The sequence below is a fragment of the Sturnus vulgaris genome, chromosome 1, assembly GCF_052056855.1.
Source record: "Sturnus vulgaris isolate bStuVul1 chromosome 1, bStuVul1.hap1, whole genome shotgun sequence".
NCBI classification, from domain to species: domain Eukaryota; kingdom Metazoa; phylum Chordata; class Aves; order Passeriformes; family Sturnidae; genus Sturnus; species Sturnus vulgaris.
In genome coordinates, this window is record NC_142243.1 from 20,209,592 (window position 1) to 20,231,882 (window position 22,291).

Genomic DNA, 22,291 nt, shown 5'->3' on the forward strand with positions numbered 1-22,291 from the left:
AATTATTGGGAAACATAGCCAAATGGGGATGACAAAACTAGCAAATGGAACAAAATGTTTAGTTTATTTAAATACAAGAAAAGATTATGGGGATATTCAGAAAGTTTTCATCAATTGGGTGAATGAATAGTGTGATAGCAAGAGAAACTGTAAGCTTAATAAATAGTAACCACAATATTAGAGCAAACACATTGAGATGCTTATCCTCACCACTAAGTTCTGAATTGACTAAATTAACTGAAGACAAACCCAATCATCAATTCAGATAATGTGTGCATCCAAAATCAATAAATTTGAGCAAATAAATAGGGGAAGGAAAGTAACACAGAATTCTAATGAGAATTAGACAAACATTGCTTATGAAATTTCAAAAGATTTTGTGCAAAAGCATGGAAAACATCCAAGAAGGGATTTAAAAAAGGAAAATTTTTACTTCAAAAAGAAAATCGGATTTGTTGCCTCAAATCTGCTGTGGAAAAATCTCAAAAGAAAAATGGAAAAGGACAGCTAAAAGTAGTAAAAAATAAAAACTGATATTAAAAATTGGGTTGGAGTCATGTCTTTCTCCATACATCATAATTTAAGAAAGTCTTCATCAGTTAACGAATTCATAAATTGACAAAATCAAATGAGAAAAAAACCCACTTTGATCATAGAATGTGGTTAATTTTTGATGCCTCTTTCCACTAAAGTTAGGATGGTTTGAAGAGAGAAGATTAATTCAAGTGGAGAAAACCGGTAAAATAGCAGGAATATCCAGAATTAAAATAATAAATATTTAACATATTTTGGAAAACTACAGTTTAAACCAACTTATAGCTGGCACACTGAGATGATATGTAGGCTCAGATTAACCTGTATTGGCAAAAACTTCTGAGTTGGGTCATTCAATCCTGTGTGTAAATTCTTTGTCTTGATTTTTTAACTACAGCATTCTCAAACGGGATTATATTTATGACTTGAACACAAAAAGCATCTGTGCATGTATAATATTGGTACTTACTGTAATCTTACCAGCATATATAATGTGCTCTTTTGCCAACGACTCATTTTGCACATTATGTTCTGCTGTTGCCAGTGGGTGTGTGTTTTGAGGCTGAAAGATGAACCTCTGCTTGTGTGCTTTGGTGAGGAGGAGGGAGAGACTTAGGTTTTGTTTGGTACATCTGCTTATCTTTACACGACGGCTCTCAACCTGAGATCTCCAACTGTCTTCAATATTGAGATACCCACCCCATTCTAAAGTAGATAGACTTGAACTCTTTAAATTCTACTGAACAAGTAGCATTTCAAAGACATCCTGAGCCGGTTTTGGATTCTTCTGTCTGTATATGCCTGTGTCCAAGGTATTTGGGCTGAGAGGCCAAGGTCACCATGCTATCTGTAGAAATGAGGAGCCTGCATCCCCAGGCTAGCAGAGACTGAGCCAGGTGTCAGGACAGTGGGTGCAGCCCTCACTTTTGAAGCATCATGTCACATTAGCTCAGGCTAAAGCTGTCCCCTTTCCAGAGCCAGTCCCAGCAATGCTACCTGTGCTGCCTTAGCTGTCCTGTGCACTTGCACAGAGAGCAGACATTACAAGGTAACATGCACGCTCAAATCTCATCCTTCAGTCTGCCACCTGAGTGCTCTTCAGGCCTTTGGAAGAAATTTCCCCTTCTCAGGTGTGAGCCTTAGTGTTCCTCATGTATTGAGGGTGGTATTTATGGAGACCTACCAGAGTCTCGAGGTCACCCTGGCAGGTGGCTGTCTGGCCTCTGACGTGGGGGCTTGGGCATATTCCCACCGGTCGGTCTCCGGCCAGGCTCCCATGTGTTCAGTCTCAGACACGTATTTCTGTGTTTCCAAGAAGTGCGCTATTTTCTGTCACTTTTCCTGAGGTGGGCCGTGCCCGACGGTCAGCAGCGAGGCCAGGTACCATCGCAGCAGGATGGCCCCGCCGATGGAGGCTCACCCGCCCCCGCGGGCTCCGGCTGACCCGGGGAGACCCGCGGCGCGGAGGGAGGAGCGCGCAGGGCCATGTGAGCCGCTGGCGGCGGCAGCGGCCCTCGGGGAAGACAGATGGGGTGAGAGACAGCGCTCGGTCCGGCTGTCAGCGCGGCCCCAGCCCCGCCGCGGAGGGAGCCCCTCCTCCCCGCCGTGTGCGCCGCGCTCCCGGCCGGGGAACCATGGCGTCCAGCGAGGAGGACGGAGGCGGCAACGGCGCGGTGGAGGAGAAGGAGAATGGCAAGAAGAAGAAGCTGGGCGCCCTGGCCACGACCTGGCTCATCTTCTACAACGTCGCCATGACCGCGGGGTGAGCGGGCGCGGGGCGCGGAGCGGGGGCGGCGCGGCCGGGGCGAGGCGGGGGCCGGCGGAGCCGGGCGGGAGAGCCGGGACGCCGGGGAGTCGCCGGGAACGGGGAACGGGGAGCGCGGAGCGGGGCTCTCCTCTCCTGCCTGCATTGCCTAATACGGTGCAGCGCTGCCAGCCGCCGGCGTGTCACCCCGCGCCCGCCGCGGAGGTTAAGTATAGCCGGGAGCGGCATGCCGGGCGGGGGAGCCGCGTCCCTCGGCTCGGCCCCGCCGGATGCGGAGGGGGCTGCTGGCCGCCCGCGGGGAGCCGAGAGCGCTCCTCCGTGCTACCGGGGGCTCCGGGGCCGGGTGCCGTGCGGGGCGGCGCGCTCGGGTCGGTGCGCCCGGGTCCGAGCGAGCAGAGCCCGCCCCGGCTCCCGGCAGGCAGAGCTGTCCAAAGGCAGCGCGGCCGCGGGCAACAGCGATCAGCGGGCACCGCTGCAGGGGCAGGAGCTGCACTAGCCCAGGTGGTTCATTTGAGCTTCTGCTTCGCGCTGAGAGGCTTTGCTGTGAGAAAAGAGGATGTTTATTTGGAATAACAGGTCAAAAGAGCAGTCAGGTTTGTATTGTTATCGCTCGAAGCACATATTCTCACTTCTTGAAAATTTTCCCTCTTCACTAACTCTTGGGGGGGAAAAAACCCATCCTATTAATTTTCCACATGCTTAAAAGAAAGCTAAGAAATGTGTAACTTCTACTGTGATATTCATCAAGAGAACAGTTTTACTTTGGTTACTGCTGGGTGATCTCTCTGCCCTTTGAATCCCGTGGAGTAAAACTAACATGCCACAGTTGAGGCAGGAGCTCAAGCACTGATGGAAAAAGCCAGAAATATGATCGTAATGGCTTTCTTCTCACTAGCAACTCTGAATCTTGAATATGTATTCGAGTCTGTTCATATACTACTGCAGAACTTTTTGAAAAGTGCTTTTACGTGAGGTTAATGTTACCTCATTGAATTACCAGTCTTGTGCTCCATGTGTGAATTTGCTAATGAACACTGACTCTTGCCACTGACTTTTATATGTCTCTAAAAGATTATCGAACCGTATTAGTTTTGACCTTAGGTGCTGCTTCAGTATCTCCCACTTCCTTCTCTTCTATTTTCCATTAATATCAAAAGAAATCAAGACATGCAAAATTGGATTTTTTATGTGGAGACAAAAAAAAATTAGGAATTAATTCTTATAATCGTTTATGGGTACAATTGAAGAGAAAAATATGCATTTGAAATACAACTATATTTAGCAGAGACACTACACAGGATAAATATTTAACTAGAACAGTATATTTGTCCAGTTGTCCAGGCAGGGCAATATAGTAAAATGTTTCTGGAGTTTTTAACAGAAGAATGCATAACTGCATGTTAACAACCATTCTAATAAAAAAACCCTGCAGCTTGTCTTTGTTTCTAAACATATTTAAGGGACTGAAATGACAGATCAATATTCAGTCTTGCTGAAAGTCCCAACTGGAGATGCTGCCTTTATTACAGAAAGTGTTTTCCACTTCCTGGTGTTTTGTAATAATCAGTATGAGGGCTTTCCTTAGATGCAAAGTCAAAGCACTGACAACTAAATAAATCTATCTACAGAAATTTATGTCCACATAAAAAAATCATTTAAGAAAAATACATTTGCTGTCTTTGAGTGTAGTCCAAGATTACTTCTCTCTGCAATGCTTTGGTTGTGGAATGAGATGCAGAAAATGCCTTGTTAGGTTAAATGAATTATGACTTCTCAGCCTAAGTCTGGGACATAGCCATTGCTGCCATATTTGTGCTGCCAGCTGGATGTAAACTCACTGTCACCTTCCTCTTGTCAAACACTTCATTATGAAACAGGGCAGCTCCACTGTGAAAGACTACCAGTGATATTCCAGTAATTCCTCCTTTCCACAGTGGTGGGAGACAACCTGAAATAAATGCACTCATATTTAAAATACGTTATAAAATCTAAGTAACACTTGCAGGGGAAAATTTTGGAGCGCTGACAGATCGGATTCATGGGCTTAAAGTAGAAGGGATCAAAGAGGGGAATCATTCCTGCTGTGTGGGGAAGCCTGACTAACTCTCTGTGAGTTTGAAATGCTGTCATGGAGTGCTGGAATGGGGCACGCCGAGTGACTGCATAGCAGTGGCCGCCGTGTGTAGGAGCTGTGAAGGGGCTGATAGGAGCTCTGTGCCATCCGAGGTGAGCAGGAGATGTCAGGATCCAGGCAGCTCTCACACTCTTACAGAAGAATGGATCTTATGCTCAGGGAGGACTACAAGAAGTTAAATATTTATCCCAATGTTTATGTAAATATTTCTCTGAATGTTTGTCATCTCTCTGAATCTGCCTCTGAGGATTTCTGAGACCCTTCTGCTTTGTCACTTAGGCCCTTCCTCAGCCAGAGCTTATGTTGCTGTAGAAGATACTTGCTATGGCTTTATGGAGAATGAAAGGACTGAGTAATTGTTCCCAGCAACATCAGAGAAGACATTAAACTAAAATTTTTATCCTTTCTGATTTTTATTTTTACCTCTCAAAATAGCTATCCATAGCTCTTGTTACGCCTATGTCCATGTTAAAGAATTTTTGTACTTTCTCAGTATTTTTGGATTGAAAGCTGAAGTTTTCAGTCTTCTTGCTAATGCGATGTTTTGAGAATGAGGTATAGGTCTGAAAGGCTGAGACAGTTGGATTTTTTCAGTCTGGAGAATGGAAGGCTCCAGGGTGAAATAATTGTGACATAATTGTGACTTTTCAGTTCCTGAAGGGAGCCCATGATAGAGCTGGAGAGAAACTTTTCCCACGGGCCTATAGTGATAGAAAAAGGCATAATGGCTTTAAACTGAAAGAGGGCAGGTTTAAATTAGATATTGGGAAGAAATTCTTTACTCAGAGGGTGGTGAGGCACTTGCAGAGGTTGCCCAAAGAACCTGTGGCTGTGTTATTCCTGGAAGTGTTCAAAGCCAGGTTGGATGGGTCCTGAGTGACCTTGTTTAGTGGAAGGTGTCCCTGCTTATGGCAGGAGGTTGGAACTGGGTGATTTTAAGGTCCGTTCCTACCCAATCAATCCCATGATTAAGGGAGATATAGTACACTGTTTTGAAAATTCTTATTATATAAAAAGAAGTTTATTACGTGGAAGGAATTCCTCATGCCTTGGATTATTTTACAGAGTCTGTGCTGGTGGTGGGATAAACCCACAGTTCAGACATTTATTTTTTTAATCTCGATTTCCATTTTAAATCTCAATTTAAGTTTCATGTCAAATTCTGCTACGATTAAAATATGCTGTTACTTTTTTCTTTTACATTGGCAAGATTATTAGTTGGTATCACTGTTCAGTTTCGTAAAAAAACCAAAATAAATTTATCCAATGCCCTCAAATGTGTTAGTTAAATATATCTGCTTCTGGAAGTCTGGAGCATAGAGCACCCATCTTTCAGCACCTTGGCGTCTGATTTTTAAGTCAACTTTTAAAACACTTCTCAACACTTTGAAAAACATAATTGTAGTGGTAACTTCATTTGGACAATCACAAACAGGAGCATTGAGATCACTAGTCAGTCCTGAAATCGGTGAGTTGAGGGGCCATGAAAAATGTAGAACTGATGTGCATAAATTCCTTTCCTTTACTTTTGCAAACTAGCAACCCAAACAGTGACTTCAGTGCCAAGGTCATCGTGTGGTTTCAAATAATAGGATTTAATAGTCAAGATGCATGAGGATTTAACAGTAAAAATATGTAGTCACTTCTAAAGAAAAGTCTGATGGATGGGTGGTTTTGGGAGTCTCCCTCAATTACATCAATCCTCAGAAGGCAGCAAGTTATTCTCCATTATTTTCCAAGTAAAGAGATGAGTGTAATGTGTACATAATATTACATACTATTCGTGTCTAAAGATATTTTTATAATCTAAGTTGAACACCGACAAGTGAAGAATCAAAGTTAATCTGTGAAGAAAAATACTCTACTAAATTATTTACAATGGATGGATATTTTTAGAATTCTAATTTGAAATGTATCCATTCTCTTTCTTTTATAGGTGGCTGGTATTAGGTATTGCCATGGTGCGGTTTTATATACAGAAAGGAACACATAGAGGCTTATTCAGAAGCGTTCAAAAGACGCTTAAATTTTTCCAGACATTTGCTTTGCTTGAGGTAAATTTTAAACATTAGTTTGCTTTACTGGATGCTGCATATCATAGGTAAAACACATTATTATTCTGAATTTAAAATAGAAATTTTATTAGTACTGAAAGTCCTTTTTACTTTATTATTTAATGAAGTTTTGGGGGTGGGGCAAGGTGATTACTTGAAACAAATGTGCACGTGTTTTTCAAACTTAATTCTAATATTTCTTTTAATCAGTGCCTGGGAACTGCTTTGATTTGAGAGTCTTTATTGTAAAAGGCAAAATCTCAAAGGCACTACAGCCAGCAGATCAGCCCTTTAGTGTAGTAGATATCACCATCTCAGAGATTATAACTAACCTTAAATTCTTTACACTGGACTTACTATCCTTCTGTACCTTTCCTGCTTCTGCTTATTTCAAGGTGGGATTTGCAAACCCCATATAATCCATTGCAATGGGGTCTGTGCAAGATGTGCAAAGTAATACTTTTAAGTAATTACTTTTACTTTTGCTAGCTATGCACTAGTGGTCTCAGTTCTGGTACATTTGTGGAATGAAGCTTTATTGCTGGGTTTATGGAGCACTTGCAGTTCTTTCCCAGGCACAACAAATAATGTCTATCTGCATTTTAACTTTTTTTCTCAATTTGCCTACAACATCTCGAGTTCAAACTGTTAAAATCATGTCACCAGCTGTATATAGGCTTTTGTAAACTTTCATAGTAAGTAATTCTATTAATACCTGCCAAAACAATGAAAAGCACTTTATTTGCTAAACATTACTGACCAGAAAATGCACTGTATCTAGAGCTTCATAGCTGTCATTGACAAAAGTATAATAATGTAATTAATTTGTAATGAATGTAGAACATTTTAAAATTGCTGAGTGTTTAGCGTTCCTTATATGACTTCCTCTACGCTGTCCTGTAAAATTCTTCTTTGAAAAAGGTAAAGGAAGAAAAGCTTACTAGTTGAATAAGATGCTTTGTAAGTATCTTAATCTAATATTTACAGTTAATTAGGAAAACAAATGTCTTTCATGTATTTGCACAGGTCAGATATTGAGACCATCCCAACACTGATTGCCAGGGCTCCACCATGTATTTCTTTTTAAGACTTTTAGTGGGAGACAAAAGCCAGAATTGAGCCTAGGTTTATATTAATATAAAAAGGCCATGTTTCTAGGGTAGCTAGTAACATGCTGCACATCAGTAATCTCTGATTTATTTTTGTTCACAGGTAATCCACTGTGCAATTGGTGAGTTCTTTGTTTAAATTTCTCCTGTAACTAGTTAAAACAAGAATTGTGGAACAGAGATAACATGTTTCTCTTTTTAAGGAATAGTTCGCACATCTGTGCTTGTGACTGGGGTCCAAGTGAGTTCAAGAATCTTCATGGTGTGGTTTATTGCACATAGTATAAAACAGGTATGTGTGTGAGCAAATGATGCTTTGATTGCATTTAAGGAAAAGCTATTACTACAGTTCTCATTTCACAAGGAAGACCAATCTAAAAATTAATGATACTCCTGTAGAGAATGCTTACAAATTTGAGTGCAGTTTTGGAAGTTAGGGTTGCAAAATAGAATTTGTGTGATTCTTGCCAGGAGACTGAGTCTGGGTCTTAGCTGTGAATTAGCAGTGTCTTCAGCATCGTGCCCTCTGTGGTCTGCCTAAATGAAATCAATGACTACTCCTATTATTTACAAGGAAAACTACCCTAGTATTAACAGTTCTCTTTCAAAAATTTTAATTGTCACTTGCTGAATTAAACTAAATAAAATGTCAATTTATTTCTTTAAATTTATGTCTTAAATTGAATTCACATGGATAAACATGGTTGGGATTTTGCAGTTTTTTTAGAAACCTTCTCAAAATTTTAAAATTTTAAAATTTTACTCGTGTTATGGTAGTATTAACATTTGATGACATCCAATATGTCACAATGGCGCTTAAGGACCTGTGTAAATGACAGTGGTTTATTTGCCTGGCTGTAGGTGGCTGTTGGAAGGCTAGTGATCCATTAGCAGAATGAAGGAAGCAGTTCACAGCTGGTAGGTAGGACATTAGGTTCAGTTTGTGAGGTGTGCTTTCTATGAAAGGCATGTAAAAAACTTAAGTGATAGATTTTGTGCTCCTGAATTTCTTCAGAACTTGAAAAGCTGAGCCATTAAACTGTCTCACCAGCAGATGGCATAGGCCTTTCTGCAGATGAATTATCCTAGCACCTGCCTCAGTTGTCAAATCTTCATTTCATTTCACAAGGGGACTTGTTTTCTACACTGCATCTTTTCCTTTACTGTCAATTTTCTTAATATGAAATAAATTAAATAGGCTTTTCAAAGGGTTTTTTAGGTTTTTCTTTTTTCTTGTTTTTTTTTTTGTTTCCTTTTTGTTTGCTTATTTGTTTTTAAACTTTTTATATTTTTCTGTAAGGCAAAATGTCTCAAAGATAAAAAAGATTTTTATATTGAATGTCTGCATGTGAGCTGGACTATAGCACTGCATTTTGCCATGTTTTATTATCTGCAGTGGACTAAATCTTTAGCATATCCAGCAATTTCTTTTATTTCCTCTACCTACACTACTATAAGCCAAGCTGTGTCCAAAAAGAAATACTTTTGAATGTGTGTCTGATTGTATTTCACGCTGTTATTGCTTAGCAGGCATGAATGTTCAGGGTCACTTTAGGTGGTGAGAGGCACATCAGTGATAATAGCCAGAGCCAGACCTCCCCACTTGACTGAGATTTGCAAGGCAGCAGATAGGAATTCTCTGCATACCCTATTTAAAGCTCTTCTGCTTGGATTTAGCACTGTGACATGAATCCAAGTTTGACTTATCAATGTTTGTCTCTAATTGCATGAGGCAAAGAACAGCCTAATTCTGTCTTTACCTTTGTTTATTTGTTTGAGTGTCTTTGCACTTCAGTTGCTGCTATTTGTTTGTGATTTTGGTGCTATTTTTATGTCTCGATTTTCTCTATGATGTTGGTGAGATCCTTATGCTAAAAGTGCACTTTCTTTTGCTGACACATTGAGAGTGCGATTTTATGAGTGCTTACAATTCTTGATTTTTAACAGAGTTGTGGATTTTCATCATCTTGGAGATATATTAAGCTTTGTCACCATGTTGCATTTTATTTTGAAAAATAATTTCCTTTTTTTCGTAGTTTTAACAAAACTTGTGTTGCTTTATTCTATTTCACAGACATTCCTGGAGCTTTTCAGCCTTCAGGCAGAGTGTATTACAAAATTTCTCCCCTCTTAAAGGAAAGAAAATTACTTGTGTGTAATTCTTCCTCACAGAAGGTAGTGTTTGTAATAGACCCCAGGTGCTTTCTTGGTATTTGGGGACTTTTGGTCTTTTGTTCACTCAGAGTGAAAAAGAAGTGGTGTTTTGAAACAGCAGATATGTGCTACCTACCAATGAGGCAGTTTAATGACTCAGAACTTAAACCTTACATGGGATTGTTGACTGAGATTACCCAAAGCTCCTGATCTACTAACTACTCCTCATTTAGTGAGCTGTCTGTGCTCCAGCTCCTTAACTATCTTAGGGCTCCCTGAAGCCTGCCAAACTCGATCTTCCGTGACCAAGTTCCAGTTAGTCGGTTATATAAAGCAATTACTTTAGTCTAAAGTTTCATGAAAATGTGCATTATACATTGATGAAGAAGATAAAAATAAGAGAAAGTCTAGGACATGGAGTAGCGAAGTGCAGAATGATTAAAAAGTGATTGTGAGAACATACCTTCTGTAGCATTTTCTTGTTCTTGGTGTTTTGAGGAGTAAGAATGTAAAAAAGTAGGGCAACCACAAATGAAAAAGGGGTAGTTAGATAGTGTAGTGGAATCTAGATAAATAATAAAGAGAAGGAATAAGCATAATTATAAGGTTTTATATTTTGATTATTTTCATAATGGATGAAGATTGCTCAGTTGACAAATGTCTGTATGTTAGTAAACACATATGATAATGACAATGAACTGTACATGGTAATGGTTTCAGCATATCACTTTTGTGCCAGAATTGTCTTTCTTTACAAGATATTAGCTCTGCTCTGTGTATCTTAAAGAGAAGTCTGTTGCAGTTTGCACAGAAAAAAAGCCTAAGGATGAAGAAAATGTTGGTTCTTTATACTTCTGCAGATCCAGAATGAGGAGAGCGTTATTCTTTTTCTGGTCGTATGGACTGTGACAGAGATTACTCGATATTCCTTCTACACATTCAACCTGCTCAACCATTTGCCATACTTCATTAAATGGGCCAGGTGGAGATGTCTTGCACTGAGTTTCTCATAATTCTGTGCATGTTGGTTTCATGCATGCTAAACTAACACACAGGAGAGCAGATGTTTGAGCTTTGGTTATGTGTCAGCAAAGTGCAAGTCAGTTGCTTTCTGTACTTGGGATCATTGTTGCTTGGTTTAAAATCTTAAAAATATTTTAGCTGAGGTTTTTGTGGTTTGATTTTACTTTGCTTTCTATGTCTCACAGTTTGAACTCACTCTAATTTTTTTTCTCGATCCTTGGAGTCATCTTTTAATTTGCATTATGACTCTTTACAATGCTCTTGAATACAGTGCCCAAAATTAAGCACCTGTGCTAGTCTTTGTGGATGCTAGTTCTTTGAAAATGTGGGAGTTGTTGTCACTCAATCTGTGTTATTATTACTTTGTAAGAAGTTCTGCTTTATCAGAGCTTTTTTAAAGATTATATCCATATAGTAAAGTTAAATACTGACTTAGTTTGGGTGACCCACCCAAAATTGTGTTCCACATCAAAACTGTTTTGATTTTGAAGAATACTTAAGTTTGGCGACTAGATCACATACACTGTGTGTGTTTATCAGGAGACTTAGCTGGAATAGTATTCTATGTAGTCATTATTTGAAAAATACATGTAAGGCACACTTACTATGTAAGAAGAAAAATATCTAACCTACATTCAGTACAGGCAACTCTTATTTTAAAGAGTTGTTATTTTCCTTTATTTTTGTTTCATAGATAATGCAGATTTGGTGCTTCTAGCACATTTCTTTGATATGTCTGATATTTATGTCCATTCTTGTAAAACATTACCTTTTCGCTAGTGCCTAAGTGAGAGACTTGTTTAAGCAGTAAGCGACAAACTTAAAAATAGCCAAATTGGCTATCAACAGTAGATTTTATACAGATTTCAGAAAGAAATATGTATAAAACCAGAACATATTACTTTGACAGGTAATAATTTTTCCCATCAGGCCAGTGTGCCTTGAATAACAGAATTTTGTTTCGTTAATATAGACAATAGGGAAAACCGAGATTCTCACTGAAAAGATATATGTTGAAATATTAATGTAAACAAAACATTTGAAAATATACTATTTTTTCATAGTCTAAAATATCCCGTCAAGATTTATGGATAAACAAACAGCACAACTAGGCATTAATTCAGTATTGAGTTCAGTAATTCAGAGAGATGGAATTTCTGATCTTTACCTTATAAGTGCATAGAGACAAACTATATATAAGCTCTCAGTTCCTTCTTATCTAATCTATGTTCTTTCTGGTGCTGCCAAGCAGTAGGACAAGAGGCAAAGGGCAGAAACTGATGAACAGGAATTTCCACCTAAATATGAAAGACAACTTCTTTACTGTGCAGGTGACCAAGCACTGGAACAAATTGTCCAGAGAGACAATCTAATGTCTCCCTCACTGGACATATTCAGAAACCATCTGGACACAATCCTGTGCCATGTGCTTTAGGATAACCCTATCTGAGCAGGGAGATTGGACCAGATGGCTCCTTGTGGTCCCTTCCAACCTGAACTATTCTGTGATTCCCCACCTCTGTGAGTCTTCTAAGCCCTTCTGTTTCTAGGAGGGTTTCGTGTTTAGTTGCTGCTGTTTTGGATCTCATTTATTTTGGCCATGGAGTGCACACTACCTTTCTCTCTGTGTGACAGCTCTCATTGCTGTTCCCTATATGAACTGGAGCATGGTTCCTTAGGAGAACCTCCATATCCATGTTGCAATGTGTGAAAGGACAGCACAAATCTTATTGATTACAATTTTCATTCTGTCACTGCCTATGTGGCCTTTGGCATTGAAACCACATTTTCTTTCAACTGAATACTTTGCCTTTTATTTGAATATCATGCCACTTTAAAATAGGTCTGATAAATTTCTTACACTGTCGTTTTCTTTTTTCTTTTTATTCCAATTTCCATTAGTGGTAAATGCAGTATTCCCATGTTGTAGTGAGTAAAACAGCTTCTGATGTTTTTCAACATTTTCATTATCTTCAAACAAATTGTAGTACATACATTAACCCAATGTGTGTGCACTGTGATGAAAATATGTAGAATCATCTGAATTTGAGATTCAGTCCTGATCTGAATCCTTTCAGTGACAACAGGAGTAAGAATGTACATTTTTTAAAAATTATCATTGGAGACTAAAAATTTGAGGATTGTTTTATTAGAAAGACATGAAAACATTTTGATACTTCACTGTTTTTTAAAGAAAGCACTGAGGAATGCATACTCTTGTCATTCTAAGCAACTCTGTCAAGTCAGGATGTGATCCTTGATTCTGGTGCAGGAACTACTTTAATGCGTTGCTGTGCCACTAATACCAAAAAGAGAAAATTTTAAGTTTATGGGGTGTTTCTCACAAGGTGTTTTTTTGGTTTTTTTTCAATGCAGATACAACTTTTTTATCATTTTGTATCCTGCTGGAGTTGCAGGTGAACTGCTAACCATATATGCTGCTTTACCCTATGTGAAGAAAACAGGAATGTTTTCACTGAGACTTCCCAACAAATACAATGTCTCCTTTGACTACTATTACTTCCTTATTATTGTCATGTTCTCTTACGTGCCATGTAAGTACTGTTTAACTGTAGAAAGGTTTTAACAACATAATAATCAGTCTTCACCAATGCTATAAGAACTGTCTGTATGAAAATTTGCTGAACACTTTCTACTATAAAAGCCTCCTTTCTGTTGTTCCAAGCTTTTCTATGTTTTAATTGGTTAGGCTGTAATTTTCTGTCCTGTGACCTGCTTAGGAACATAATCTGTCTTAAAAATTTCAATGAAAATGCTAAAATTATTTCTCAGACCCTGACGAAGTAAGAAAACTTTTTGCTTACATACAGAAATGCCTGTAACTTTGTCACTGAGACTTTTGTAGTGCCTCTCTCACTTTGAAGTAATGACTTTAAAATGATCCTGCAAGTTGTGCCAGAGATTTGCTGTGGCTTTTTGCTACCAGTAACCATTTACCTTGGAAAAATCACCATTCAAGCATGCTCAGGAAAAAGTTAAATCATTATTCTCTAAGATTTAATTTTCACAAAAATCAATCCACCCAAACCTCTCTGAACATCTGCAGTCCCTGATTTCATGAGTTTGTCCTTATACTTATGCATACCAAAAGTCATGGAGGTAACAGTAGAGAGAGCTTCTGTCCTTCACTTCCAGTGTTCTTTCCACTGCTACCCAAGCAGTGAAGACAAGGAGAAAGCAACCTGAGATAACATGAATAGGGCTAGACCAAACTAGGCAAATGTAATATTTTAGATAATATTAATAATAGAATATGTAACATTTTTTAATAATCTGTAAATTGAGGGTGCAGATTGGTGAGAGAAATTGAAAAGCAGGAAAACTGAAATTAAAAGGTCTGTGATCTGCATTCATGAAAGATGTTCATTTGAGAAGGAAGGTGACCTTCAATATGGACTTTTACAATATGCACACACACTGAAATTTTTTGTCCCAAGAAATCATGAAGGCAAATAAGAGATATATATGTCAACAAAAAATATTCTAAGGTGTAATAACTTACTAACAGTTTTTCATCTGTTTATGTAACAACACTTCAAGAATAAATCTAGTTTTCTAGCCTGACTGTGTCAGCAGGACAGTAATGTAATAGATGGCAGAGGGACAGGAAGAGGGATCTCGTTACTTCAGACTTGAAGAAATAGGGTAAATTTGTATCCTCTTCCAAGTCTTAATTGAAAAATGCTTAGGACAGATTTGAAGTCTTCAAGCACTACCAGAATTTGGTTAAATCCTGTTTCTACCAGGAAACTGTTGGAGTGAAGTTCCTTGAATACAGGGTATTTATTCAGGGGGCCTTGTCTGACCTTTGAGTAATTATTGTTTTTTTAAATCACTGCAGTGTTCATGACTTGTTATTATTCACCTCAATCAACTCAACCACTGTGTGCTATAATTTTTAGTCAGTTCATCATTCTGTAGAATTGTGGTTTTCCATTATGTGATCTGTTGAATTTTTCCATCTAATTTGCTTTCTTTTATGCTTTGATCAAGTATTTCCACAACTCTACTTCCACATGCTGCGGCAGAGAAGAAGGGTGCTTCATGGAGAAGTGATTGTGGAAAAGGACGATTGAATCAAGCTGTGTAACCATGGTGCTTTTAATGGAAAGGAGAAGAAGAGAGGGTAAAAACCCAAAACTTCCTCTGATTTTTCTGAGTCCAAGTTATAAAACATGGAACAAGAATAAACAGCTGTGCCTAAAATATCATGGACTGTATTATTTTTGCAATTAATATATTTTCAGACCTACCTTTTCATCCTAGATTCACTTTGGTTTTTAATTGTTAATTTCTTCAAAGAAATATTTTCTTATTTTCAATAGGTTGACAAGTAGCTTTAAGAATTAGAATAGTTGGCTACTGTGCTTTCTGTTCTGAAAGTTCTGTTATGACCTGTACTCGTTATCAAGAACAGAAGGAGAGTTGATAAGTTGTACTGAAAGTGAGTTTTGTGGAAATCAGAGTGTAAATTAGGTAATGATGTTTTTCATAGACTAGGTGAATTGAATGGTATTTAAGCTTTATATTAAGTAATACCTTTCCAATTAAAAGTACTGTAGCACGTTGTTCAACATTTTTTGAATTACAGTATCACACTGCAGAATTCCAGAAGGACTTCCAAAAGGAGTTGAATTGTTGATTGTCAGTGCAAATTTAGACTTCCCTGTATTTTCATTTGTAATTTTAAAGATACTTAGAATAATAGATATAATATTAACTGGTTAAAAGTTAGTTCTGAGGAGTAGACAGGATGTGCCTACCTTTCTCTAATCAGTGGCTGGAATGAGGCTCCTTTGCAGAACAAAGCTGATAGTCAGCATGTTTCCTATTCTACATTTAAATTATGTATGCAGAAAAATCAGTATTGCATTGAAAAACTGTAGCTATGCTGAGATATTTGACTTCTTTTAAACAGCTCAAATATATTTAAAATAGCGTCTTAAAATATAAGTTGTGCTTTGATTCATCCCACGGGGCAATTTTAATTGCTCCCTCCCCATTAATTGTTTATACTGTGTTGACTTAATTCTATTTCATGTTTTCAATAATCCGCAAAAAGTATCTACAGTATGTTGATTGAAGTTACAGATGATATTACACTATATGAGTGGGAGAGAGCCAACAAATTAGATTTTGATCTAACAGCCTAGCAGATTCAGAGAAAAGGTGATGCCTTTGAGGAAATGTGGATACTTAGTGAGGGAGAGAAGATGGAAATGTAGTAATGTGGCATGAAGCCTTCAAAATGTAGGCAGCAAGCCAGTCTTGCTTCTGGCTTCACTGATGTCAAAAGAACTGTAAACATGCATGGAAGAGCTGCAGCAGGCAGCTGTAAATAAGAATATTTGTGATTGCTGAGGTAATTTCAGGAGTACAGTCTTATATTTTAGCTACCTCAGGGATGAAGAATTGGATAATCTTCTGAAAGCTCCGAAAACAATAATGAAACAAGTGAGAAAGAAGTCAGAAAGATTGAGTTGTTAATATGTGTAATTCTTTGTTATATGATAAATACATGGAAGAGCTTTTCTAAGTATGGAGGTGTAGATATGATGAATTTGAAACAAGGTGAATAGCCAATGAATATCAGAATAAAGGTCCTACCAGTAAGAACACTTAGGTTACAGAATGACGTAGTAGTGCTTATCAATGTATGCAGTGTCTTGGAAGGTTTTCAGGTAGAGTTGGCAAGAGATTGAACTACATATTTGAATAGGCAGTTTCCATTTTTTAGCCTCAAAGATTATATAATAATACAGCTTTTTTGAAATTTGTAGGTAGGCCAGAATAAGGTGTATAAGGTAATTGGATAAAAAAGCAAGGACTTGCTATATCCCTAACTTTCAAATTCCATGTTGTGCCTTGAATTTGTGATATTTATGCATGTCTTCATTACACGTAAATGAGTTTCCTTTTATATGACAGGTGCATACTGGACTTGAGACAGAACAGTTGTATTTCTTTAAATTTTAGAAGGTATAATCTTTATGTTCCTTAAATTTCACACAAGGTGCTCTGATTTAACTTACTACTACTGTTTTATATGCAGCTAAAATTATTGAAAGTTTAAAATATAAAATACATTTACAACACTGAATCACAAAATAGTTGTGTTACGTGTGTTCAGACTAGCTGTTGTTTGTGTCCAACATTCTTTCAGTACTGTTTTATAAACTATGAGGAACATATTGGCAGTTTTGGGAAATATAACTCCATTAGCAAGCAGAATAGTGTGATGAAATATGAGAAACTAAGATTAGATTAAGTTCTGTGTCTCTTTTTTTACTGTCAGGGCAGCTCAATGAAGACCATAGCTATGAATTTATTGAAAATGCATTGGATACATAAGGATGTGATTTTGAAATCCTTGATCAGATGAGTGTATCCTGTAGATAGTATTCCCTCTAAAAGGAATACTTGCACTATAAGAATGCGTTTTATTTGTTTTCATTGTGGCCTAAGGATATTATTATATGTTAATCAAGGACCTATTTTTATATCCTTTTGTACATGTGAAATGAAAAAAATACAACACTGTTTGCTACAATCTTGGGTTGTACTTCCATAAAGCAACAATGTACAAAGTAATGATACAATTTAAAAATGGATTTATAGCTACAAAACAATCTTGCTAAATAGTGAATTAATAAAAGTAAAGCTAAAAATTACTTACAGTATCACATTCAATGTTTCATTGACCAGAGAGATTGCCATGGAGATTAGATTACATGGCATTTTCCTAAAAAAAGTAAGCAACATGTTCTTTTCTTCCTCCTGTTTTTTTGACTGAAACCTTTCACTGAAGACTCCTTTTCACACAATCAGTAAGGCTGGAAAAGACCTCCAAGGTCACCAAGTCCAACCTTTGACTGAACACCACCAGGTCAACTAGATTATAGCACTAAGTGCAATGTCCAGCTGCTTCTTGAATGCTTCCAGGGATGGTGACTCCACCACCTCCATGAGGAGCCTGTTCCAATGCCTGACCAGCCTTTCTGTGGAGAAATTCTTCCTGATGTCCAACCTGAGCCTCCCCTGGCACAGCTTGAGGCCTTTTCCTCTTGTCTGGTTGCTGGTCTGTTAACATATCTTCTGAAATGTAGTGAGAATTGCAGGTAAAATCTTCTTCCTATTGGCTTCAGATAAGCTGGGATTTTATCCTAGGTAGCTTATTTAAATTTCAATATACCATCTTGAAACCTGTTAAATAGATATTGAAACTTAAGTATGATTTTCATATGGTGCTTTCTTTCCAACTTGTTTTTTGCATCTTTTTTTCTTCCTCTCTGCAATATTCCTACTTTTCTAAAGCATTTAAATCCTCCTGCTTATGTAAGATTAGGAATGTATTCAAACATCAACATCTCTAATGTTTTCATGTAGTCTTTAACAAATTGTCCTTATAAAGGTTTTTTTCTTACTTGTTCTGTATAGGCCTTCTGAAATTAATTCATATAGAGCATGGCTTTATGAAACTTTTTGAATTGCAGTACATAGAAACAGGAAGATTCCTTTTAATCAGGTGACATTTCCTACTATTAGTAGAAACAGAAACCGTTTTTTGTATAAACTCCACCTGAAAGCAGCTGGATTTCTTGATGTTCTCCCCAGCACTCCCATACTGTGAAAAGCTGTTTTGGGACAGATTGGGCTGTTTTACAGCTCAGCCCAGAATGTTTGGAGGTCAGATCTCGGCCTCAGGGCATGGGAAGCAGAAGGGAATATGGTGCTGAGATACTGCATCTTCTATGTTATCTGCCAAGGGTCTCTCGGGCCATGGTGGGCAGCAGTTGATTGATGTCATTTCTCCCACCCTGCAGGGTGTGAGTGAGGTGAGAGGAAGCTGAGTGTGCTGTCATTACCATCTGCTGAGGGAGCTCAGGAGATGGGCTGGGAGGATGTCTGTGCACAAAGGGTGTGTTACAGGGAGGGCTTTCCCACTCCTCTCAGCTGTGGTTTGCTATCTGTTAGCCTTGAGACAGACAGGTGTGCCAGCATGGGCATGGCACACCAATCTCAACAGTACAGCTCAACATCCACTGCCTTGCAGAAATGCTGCAGGGTGCTGCTGCTAATTCCCATTGAACATAACATTTAGCCAGGTTCAGGCTCATGGATAGATTGCAAGGCCAGTTAATGGAGGGAGATGCATGCACCTTTTCTGTGACCATATGGAAATATGTCCATTTTAAATCTAGGTTTAGTTACTGCTCTGACTGTGGTACTCTCAGTCTTCACAGCAGCTTCCTTCAGTGGACATTTGTATTTGTGTATAGTTACTAAATAAACCAGAATGAAACCGATTTATGGTTGTTATAATAATTTATAATTTTAAATTAGTTTAAATTACATTAACAGTTTTTGAGTAGAGCTCTTGCTTAATCCATCTTAGAAAGAAAAAAAGCAAGGAATGTTAATACAAATAAATGTTCTGCACGAGGCAGTAGGGCTTCATAAATCAAAATTTTCGGGCAAGCAAACTGGCTGCAGTTCTTAAAGGATTTTTAAGTGAGGTTTTTTGAACAAAAAAGGTGAAAACTTCTGAAAATCAAAGTTTATTTAATAATGTATATTTTTAAATGTGCTGAGACTTACTGTATTATTTATTGCCAGTTTACAATTTAAATACATGCTGAACCTACAGTTTTTATAGATGATTAACTGTTGCCCATTAAAATGTTTCATTCTGTGTTTGTTACAATGGCTGTTTAAAAAACAAACTCCCCATTTTTCTGCAGAGCTCTGTTCTCTTGCTGAAGTGAGTTGCAGTATTGTTTTTGCCTGTGATGCTCTGCCAGGCTGCTAAGGGGGCAGGTTTCAGTTTCCAAGGGTGGCTCCATGAGCTTGCTCCCAGCAGGGCACAGCTCCACAGTGGGTGGCACTCTGGGGTCAGTGTCGGTGCCACTGTGCCACTGTGCTGTCCTGGGGTCTCGGGTGCCTTCAGAAGGACTGACAGCTCTGCAGATGTCCCCAGCTATTCATCCCTATGACTTCCCAGGTGGTGAGGAGCTGTCTGGGGAACTCCTAGGTCACAAAAGCCAATCTGACAAGTGAACTGGGAGCTGTCCCAAGAGAGCTATGGGGAACTGGATGTTGGGTGACTCCAGCCCTCTCTGGGAAGTTGCTGTCAATTTCACACCAGCAGCTGTTGGTGGCTGGTGATGTACAGAACTTTCTGTGTCAGGTTGAATCACCTGAAACATGTCTTTTCATTCATACCGCTCCTGCCTCTGTTCAGTCTTGAATGTATTTGAATGTCCTTTCAGTTTATGGCTTTGTAAAAGTGTAAGTGCAGAAAAATGTATCCAAATGTATAGAATGTATATGTATAGAATTGTACTTAAAGTTTCTTAAGAATGTAAATGCACTGCAACTGCTTATTATTGTTATTTCTTCTGAAATGCGTTACCCTTAGAAGTTTACACGGACAGGAAAACAACACAGTATGATACTTCTAATAACTTATTTATTTGCAAAAAATTATAATATTTATTGAGATATAGATTCAGATATTTGTTTTCAAGATTGTTAATGCTGTAGCACTGTAAAATTAATAATCTATTAAAAGACATACTTTAAACTTTGTTCTAGTTGTTTTTAAATTTTTTTTTTTAGTATGTAGAAGTCAGTTCATAGAAGTTTCCAGCATATTACACCAGACTGGTATCTGTTTACAAATGCAATATTTTTTATTTGGAATTATTTCACAAATTAATCTTGAGGTCCCCTGTAACGTATTTATTCTTACCCAGACAGCCTTTTCATATTTATTAAAATATATTGCATAAAAAACAGGTAGGTTTGAGTAGTAATAATATTGGTTTATCAAAAAAGAGCAGAAAACACAGGGCATTAAAGACAATGTCAACATGTATGAACAAAAATTGCATTACAGTGATCTTGAAATAGGTTTTCCAGTAGTAGATGTTTCAGTGTTTTGGAGCAGGACTTTTTTGTGTAATTAACCTTTGAGAGGGGTGGAGGCAGAGATCATCCTCTGGCTGTCCTTTGCTATGTGACTAACAATGACATTGCAGCTATGAGGATTTTGTTGCCATGACAGTATGAGAAAGCAGTATGTGAGCATTCACACCTACTTCTTTTGAATTAGGAATCAAGTGGTTGTAACCCTAAAGGGCTTAACTGCATATAAAGCTAAATCCTGTTAGTCAGCTGTATTATAATGGAGATGTAGATCTCCTAATCTGAAAGTCACAGAAATGGTCTTCTGATCTAAATTCACAGGACAGGATTTATGTGTCCTGGCCCTCTACCAAGGTTAAGCCATACAGATTTCTGTAGGAGCTCGTGGAAGAATATCCACTAATCTCAACAGGAGCATGATGGGACGTAGACCTTTGTGTATCCTGTTCTGGGTAATTCTGGGTTTACCAGGGAAAAAGTGAGCTGCAGCCTTCCTGTTAGCAGTGTCTGGGAGAGAGCCTGTGCTTGTGCATTGCATGGTGGCACACTTGCCCCCAGCTTTGCAGGGTGCCCAGCACTGCTCCCTGCAGAGTCCTCCAGAGCACCTGGAAATCTCCAGTACACCACTATTGCATTGTACTGATTTGAATTCAGCAGAGTTGTAGAAACTCCCTTCACATGTCTACATAAGCATCTTTAATTTCTGAAATTAATCTAGGCCCAGTAAGATATCCCATTAAAAATAGGCAGGGTATATCATCCCTCACAGCTGCTTGGACATTCCTAGCTTGAAATGCTGCCGTCACTGAACAACTTTGATTTTCATATATAATCTCTTGGTGGTTTGTGCTCATACCACATGCATAAGATGGCACTTTGCCTGCCCTTAAGTGGCTGTTCCAGATTTGGTAGAACAAATTGCAAATGACAAGCAAGAATGGTGTCCTGCTCCACACACCAAGCACCCTCCTGTGCATGGAAGAGAATCCCAAATCCTGGGTGTATAATAACATTTGCATGCCTTTTAATTTATCATGTTTGAAGCTGAATAGTATACTGTAGACCTTCAACTCATTAAGAAAAGAAACAAATTTTCTTACCAAAGACAGCAAATTACATTTTATTCTGTAAATTAAGTCTGGGAAGACCACTGAGACTCATTCAGTGACTAAACAGAAACAGTATTGTGGATCTTGCAGCCGACACTTGCTGCCAACTGAAAACAAGTATTTAACATTACCTCTGTTTTTGTTCAAAGTGAAGTGATATTACTGAGAATAAAAAATTTGAATTCTTGCCAGAAGGAGTCTTTTACAGTGATCATCTCTGACTGGGGCTCAATTGATTTAACCTTCCAATCCCTACATTATATCCAGCCAACTCTTAACAAAAGAGTTCTGTCTCTAGGAAAAAACAAACCTGGAAACAATTCCTCTAGAGTTTCTAAAATAGAAAATGTATTTTAGACTTCATGAGATATAAACACTTTTGAACATTTTCATACTCTTGAGAAATGCTTCTTTAAATAATTTGAAGATTTATTTATTTATTTATTTCTCTATTCTTATTA

The 22,291-nt window shown here is 38.3% G+C and overlaps 1 protein-coding gene across 2 annotated transcripts; it reads left to right on the forward strand.

Annotated features, from left to right (window-relative positions):
- Nucleotides 1–2,141: 2,141 nt before the first annotated feature.
- HACD1 (3-hydroxyacyl-CoA dehydratase 1) lies at nucleotides 2,142–20,377 on the forward strand. 2 transcript variants are annotated; one of them, XM_014893276.2, is made up of 7 exons: nucleotides 2,142–2,296; nucleotides 6,370–6,487; nucleotides 7,700–7,718; nucleotides 7,800–7,888; nucleotides 10,611–10,732; nucleotides 13,150–13,328; nucleotides 14,788–20,377. In XM_014893276.2, exons 1-7 carry the CDS (start codon nucleotides 2,169–2,171, stop codon nucleotides 14,868–14,870), a joined length of 738 nt encoding a protein of 245 aa, XP_014748762.1. In that variant the 5' UTR covers nucleotides 2,142–2,168; the 3' UTR covers nucleotides 14,871–20,377. The 2 variants fall into 2 exon arrangements, with proteins under 2 accessions (XP_014748762.1, XP_014748763.2); XM_014893277.2 differs by having other exon boundaries at nucleotides 7,806–7,888.
- Nucleotides 20,378–22,291: the final 1,914 nt, after the last annotated feature.